The sequence below is a fragment of the Sminthopsis crassicaudata genome, chromosome 3 (genome assembly GCF_048593235.1).
Source record: "Sminthopsis crassicaudata isolate SCR6 chromosome 3, ASM4859323v1, whole genome shotgun sequence".
Lineage (NCBI taxonomy): Eukaryota > Metazoa > Chordata > Mammalia > Dasyuromorphia > Dasyuridae > Sminthopsis > Sminthopsis crassicaudata.
The window spans coordinates 481826066-481832844 of record NC_133619.1 but is presented as its reverse complement, the minus strand read 5'-3'; the positions used below and the strand labels follow the sequence as shown (position 1 = coordinate 481832844).

General features: G+C 40.5%; 1 protein-coding gene across 6 annotated transcripts in view; it reads left to right on the top strand.

The window, feature by feature from the left end:
* The first annotated feature begins 2909 nt into the window (after window positions 1–2909).
* Window positions 2910–6779, top strand: part of NUP58 (nucleoporin 58) — a 63286-nt gene continuing 59416 nt past the window's right edge. For 5 of the 6 annotated variants that reach the window (XM_074303642.1, XM_074303639.1, XM_074303644.1 and 2 more), the window contains exon 1: window positions 2912–3264. In XM_074303642.1, coding sequence (XP_074159743.1) covers window positions 3155–3264 — 110 coding nt within the window. In that variant the 5' untranslated portion in view covers window positions 2912–3154. Of the gene's footprint in view, window positions 3265–6779 lie in introns of all 6 variants that reach the window. The other variant, XM_074303641.1, reaches the window with a different exon arrangement.

The following is a 6779-nucleotide window of genomic DNA, read 5'->3' as shown; positions in this document are numbered from 1 at the left end:
AGACTTTTTGTAGAAGATGATGGAGCTGAATCTAAGGAAGGAAAGAAGGGATTCAGTGAGTCAGAGGACAACAGAAAAAGCATTTTAAGCAAGGGGGACAGCCAATGCTATCTTTCACACAGAAAGAGATGAATTCTCATGTATGAGATACAGTAGCTGTGTTATTTTTCAATCGTGTCAGAATCTTTGTGAAAATACTGGAATGTTTTGCATTTCTTTCTCTTGATCATTTTATAGATGAGGAAACTGAGGCAAAATAGGATTAAATGATTTAACCAGAGTCACACAACTAGTAACTGAGGCCAGATTTAAACTCAGGAAAACTTCCTGATCCAATGTCCAGTTCTCTATCCACTTTGGCATTTATGTGCTTAATGAAAAATAGAGGTCTTTTTTGGCTGTAAAGTACAGCAAAGGAAATAATGCATAATTAGGATAGAAAAATAGGTTGGGGTCAGATTGTGTGAAGAAATTTAAAACCAAAACAGAAAAGTTTATATTTTGTCCTAGAGACAATAGGTACGATGTAAGTTTTTTGAGTAGAGGAGTTACTATGATAATATGAACTTAAGAAAGATTGCTGACATCTGTGGGAAAGAGTAACTGGAAGGGAGAGATTTGAGGGAGGGAAAGCAATTAAACTTTTGTTGCAATCATTTGGCTTAGTGATGATGAGGCCCTGGACTAAAGTGATGATTATGAGAGGGGAAACAATAAATCAGATGTGAGAAATGTTGTAAAGGTAGAAATGGAAAGCTGAAGCAACTCCTTGGATTTGTATGATGGGGGAAAGTAAGAAGCACTCAAAACAAAAATGGTAAATTTTGGAAGAAAGGTTGATTGATTGAAGGGAGGGAATAAAATGACTGCTTTGGGGGATATGTTGAATTTGAGATGTCTACAATGATATGCAAGTTCAAAATGTCTTACAGATAGTAGGTGATGTGGGACATTCCCAAGTTGGCTAGGGCTGCATCAGGGAGTTACCTGCTATTAAGCTCACTTGAGCAAGAAACCCAATCTCCCAAATCTGGGCATTTTCAATGGCTGATCCCCAGGCATGTAATATTCTTCTCCTTGATGTCTTCTATTAGCTTGTAAACTTCAAGTCCCAGCTAAAATTCCATTTTTTAAAAATAGGATGTCATGCCTCTATTAATTATCTCCAATTTATCTTGTACATATTTTTTATATAGTTATTTGTAAGTTGTCTCCTCTATTAGACTTTGAGTACTAATAAATTAGAGAGTCTGATTTTGTCTTGCTCTTCTTTGTCCCAGCACTTAGAAAGGGTTTGTAGGTGCTTAATAATTTACTGACTGACTGAGCATTTTTTTTTTTTCTGGCTGTCCTCTAGGCACTGAGCTCTCTCCTTTGGCTCCTCCAAATGGCCTTTGTGACTTGCTAAGTGAAGACTAAAAGCTCATCTCTTGTGGGAAGTCTTTCCTAACTGAAGGAGATGGTGAGATCTTTCAAGAGAGTTGTAAAAATTGAGTAAGGCTTCATTACTTCAGAGTTTTGAGTAGGCCTGAAGGACTTTGAAGATTGAGTCAAGGGCATATTTAAGTCCCCTTCCTGCTATCCTCCTATGACATCATTTTCTCCCTATTTCAGTCAAATATGGGCCACTTTGTACTTATTGGTCAAGTTCAATTTCTTGGGTAGTTCCCTAGATTAGAATGTAAGATCCCACCAAGGAGGTTGAGGGTCAGTGGTGGGAGGGGGTATTCAAATTAGGGATTAAAAGTGTTAATCCTGCCCCAGAAGGTGCTTCCTCCCTTCCATTGTCTGCTTGAGGGGTAGGACGCCCTTCTCCAAATGTACAATAAACTTTGCTTTATTCTAGATCTCTCTCCAGTTTTTTTTTTTTTTTAATTAAATGGTGACTCCTCACCATTTCTGAACCACACATAACCCTTCTTAATCCTAGCACTTTCATTTTCTGTGCTTTTGATTAAGCACATTTCAATCATTTTAGGATTGTCAAAAGGCTGATTGCAGATCAATCAGATCAACAATGAAGCAACAGTGAGTCCAGATGCTATTGTTACAGACTACATTGAGAGTACTGACCTTATACTAGAAGGCGTGGTTAAAACTCAAGTATCCACATGTACCATAAAATACCATCAAGCCTTTTGTATCGTAGTTACTTTAGTCTACCATGGCTCTCCTCCTTAAGCTCACACATAGCAATTTTTGGCTCATTCTCATCCCTTTTTTGTTTCAATGGGGACAGTGCAGGAAAGACTCACTGATATGTCACTATGCTTTGTTTTATATATATATATATATATATATGTATATATATATATATATATATAGTTTTTATTTTTGTTTGCACTCACAAGGTGGTCAGAAAAATCTATGCAAGGACACTCAAGGTCTCTGGAGCAATTTGGAATTGATTATACGGCATGGGAGATAACTGGCACGGGACCACCCAGAACTGAATTAGCTCAGAAGAAAATCGCGATGTAACTGGACTCAACATAGTGATGTCATTCTGGTCCTCTTCCAGAGCGACGGACAAAACCCAACAACCAGCTTGTTTTATATATTTCTGTGCTAGCGGTCTCCCTCTTTAGAGAGCTGGTTCCTTTAGGGCAGGAACTGAATCTTGGCTCTTTTTGTACCCCTGCGTTTAGCACAACGTCTGGCCCGTAGGAGGCGCTTAACCTACTAAACCGCTCTGGCATACCGTTTTCTCAGGAGTAAAAAGAGATTTGAGTGGGTAACATATAAAGTCCCTTCTTGTCGCCAAATTTGTGATGCAATGATTCTAATCCATGAGCTCCATTCCCAAATTCGCCCATGAATTAATCAAATTAAGGCAGGGACCCAGGAACCTAATCAGAATGGCCTTTTGGAGAGAGCCTATCCCTTTAAGACGCGCACTGCTGACGTCCTTGCTCTCTTCCCGTGGTGCATCGCGGTGACTCAGCCGGCTCCCGCGCGGCGGCGTGCGCGGGCCCAGGGGTTGCGGCCGCTTCCTCGCTGCTCTTTCCCGCCCCCTTATTGAGGGTCTAGAGGCCGCCGGCCCTCTTCGAGATTCTCCCTGACCCGGCGGGCCACGGTGAGGGGGATGCTGCGGGTTTCCCAGCGACTCTGAGACGAGAGACGAGGCTCAAATCCCAGCCGGCCGGCTTCAACCATGTCCACGGGGTTCTCCTTCGGGACGGGGACGCTGGGCTCCACGGCCACCGCCACGGCGGGCACCGGGGCCCCAGGAGGAAGCTTCTCCTTCGGGACGGGCACTTCCAGGTAATCTCTGTCTTCTCCCGCAGCCGCGCGCCCGTTAATTCCGGGCGCTGCGGGGCTAGCTTTAGCTTCTGTCCTGCTCGGATGCTGGATCCCTCCCCGGACTGTGCCTCCTCATGCTCAGCCCTCTGGCCTGATACCGGGCCACGGTCTCGTACCTCTTCCGAGGGCGGAGCTGCCGCTGCTCTCCCCACCCCTGCTCCCTCCCCTACCCCCTTCCTCTCCCCGCCCCCCTCGCCCCCCACTTACTCTCCTCTCTCGGGTTCTCCGAGGATCTGTTGGGTTCGTCCTCTACCTTCCTTTTTTCCCTGCCGGAGCTTCGAGCCCTTTGCTCGTCCCTTTTCCTGTCGGGCCCTGGTGGGATACGAAGCTTCATGAGACAGCAGGGGTTTAACCAAGTAGCTTGCAAACTTGGCTTTTCGAGCCTGGCGGCAAAGGATGGGGGCCTGGTGATGGATACTGGGGACAGTGGGGAGAAAAGGAGCACCTGATGGTAACAGGGATGGGCAGGAGAAACTGATTAGAGTGGCAGCTCTCTTTGTAATCACCGAGTTCGGGGGACATTTCGCACGGTGCCTGGCGCAGAGTAAGCATTTATTAAGCACCAACTCTGACAGACACATACAGATACAAGGAAAGGAGGGGGATGGTCCCTAAGGACACATAAACGACGGGTAGGTACCATTGGTAACTTCTTTTTTTTTTTTCATTATATTTTACTTTTTATTTAATAGTTTTTATTTTCCAGATATTTGCATGGGTAATTTTACAACACTGACAATTGCCAAACCTTTTGTTCCAATTTTCCCTCTCCTCCCCTCCCCCCCCCCCATGGCAGGTTGACCAATACCTGTAACTTCATTTTGGGGGCTAGAGCAAGGATCCTTAATTTTTTTGTGCCTTTTGGCAATCTAATGAAACATACATATTGCATTCCAGAATGATTCTAGATGTATAAAATATACAGGAGTAATTTTTCTCCCACCATTCAAATTCACTTACACCCTGATATGTATCCTTACATCTCAGATTAAGAACCATTTCATCCTCAGATTTGATCCGGAGTAATAGGGTTTGAGGTTAGATTTTGGTTACTTCTCAGATAAGGAAATTCTTAATACGAATGCAACCATAGTCTTAGTGGGCTTTATCAATGACTTATAGGACCCTGGTGCTTAGGCTTTTTATTTGTATAGTAATAAATACATAAATATGTTTTTAATGGGATGCGGAGAAAGCAGTGAATAGTTAGCTTCAAGTATTGGAAACTTGAATACCTGAGTCTGAGACCTATTGCTGACACAAACCGTCTAACTGACTCTGGACTAGTCCTGTACCTCCCAACGCTCTCCAGGAGTATAAATGTAAGGGGAAGAACTGAATTTATATACTAATGAAATCATAGGTACTGGATCTTTTCCCTGCGATAGGCGTAAGACAAAAAGTACAAAGGTCTGATGATAATGATGATAACTTATATTTATGTAGCATCTTTTTGGGCTAAGCACTATGCTAACAACTCTCCAATTATTACCTGATTTCTAATTTTACAGATAAGGAAATAGGCTAAGTGATTTGCCCAGGATCTCACACCTATTAAGTTTCTGAGCACAGCTTTGAACTCAGGTATTCCTGACTGCAGGCTCAGAGCTCTATGTCCTGCATCACCCTGGCTGCCTCAGATGAATGAATTGTTAAATAGTTATCATTAATGTTTTGCATGCATAGATTAGTATTAATTGGTTTTAACAGCTTTTTGGTATTCATGATCATTTTTAATTTTTTGATGTTGTTTATAGCACCATTGTTCTCACACTACTGCTTAAATTTTGGACCTGTCTTTCACTCCTGATTCTTAAACATCCATTTCATGATTTTCTCCCTCCACACCCTTGGCCCTCATGCCTCTTGCAAATCACTGCTATTACATTTATTTAAGTGTCTTATATGTGGCCTATTGGGGAACAGAGACTTAATACCACTTATTCCATGATGCCCTGAAGTCATACTTGATCTACCAGCTTAAAGTCCTTTCCTTTCTGATCATTACTATGTACAGAAATTTCATAGTGTATTATAAAATGGGAGTTTAGTGATCTTCTAGTCTATTGTGATATAGTCACTCCTCTCCATAAGAAGACAAACTTAGTGAGGTTTAAGTGACTTTCCTAAGGAGGTCATATAGCCAGCGAGTACAGAACTGACTTCAAACCTAGGTATCCGTTGCTCTATGCATTTGGTCACTTTATTACATTGTAACCTATTTTAGATCAAAGATCAAAATCTCTTAAAGGGTATATACTCATTTTTTCCCCTTGTATTTCCAGCATTTACTACTAGTAGTATTCTGCACTTTGTTCACTTGTTTTCAATTGTTTGACTTTTCATGACCCCATTTGAAGTTTTCTTAGCAAAGATATTGGAGTGACGTGTCCTTTCTTTCTCTAGCTCATTTTACATTTGAGGAAACAGAGGCAAACAGAATTAAATAACTTACCCAAGATCATATAACTAATAATTGTCTCAGGCCAGATTTGAACTCCCAGAACTCCCATTCTCAGCACTCTTTCCACCTAACTGCCTTTTCTTCTATTCTGCACAACAAATGCTTACTAAGTGTTTTTGAATTATCCACCTTTATATTTCCCATAATTTGTTGACAGGTAGGTACTAAATAGATTGGTTGAATAAAAATATTAGACTTTTATTTATTTATATTGGAATAGATTGCATTATCTTTCATTAAGAATGCAAAATGTAAGTTATTAGTTTAACACCTATATTTGGAGTAGGATTAGACCTTTAATTTTTCTAGTACTCTCAAATAAAGAAATATGTTCCACTGTAGGTCAACATTTTCTTTGCAACTCATAGTCTTAAGAGAGTTAAGAACACTGAAAGGCCAAATTATTTATCACACAGCCTCTCAGAGTCAACAGATAAACTCAGATCTTCATGACTCCTAGGTTAACTTTCTGTCACTGTCTGTTAATGAGGAAAGTGATATACTTGATGGGGAAGCAATTGAAAATTGTCCTTAATTGTATCTTTTCTTGTGATATCACCCTTATCTTTTGATATATAATGTATAAATAGAGGAATACTGTAGCCATAAAGTACCACTGGAAGGAAACTGATTTAGTACTATGTTATTTTAGTAATGAGCTTATTGCAACTGAAGAAGATAGTGTATATTAAATAAAGTACATTAATGAATCTTCAATGTGAGTCTTCCATTAATGGGAATCATAACTTATCCCAAACATTATCATATATGATTCTTGTTCACACCCTCCCATAAATTCTTCATAGGTAGCTTGCTCAATTTGGAGCTTTCTTGACTTCAGATCACTTGACATTATGTAACTAAATAAAGCAGGAGGAGACTAATGGACAGTTTTTACTTAATATATTATTTAAGAAAATTTGGATGTACAAGATTGATGCTAGTTTTGTTCCCAAGGCCAAGAATATGCTGAAGAATCCTTTAAAAGATATTTGAAGATAGCAATCTTGTT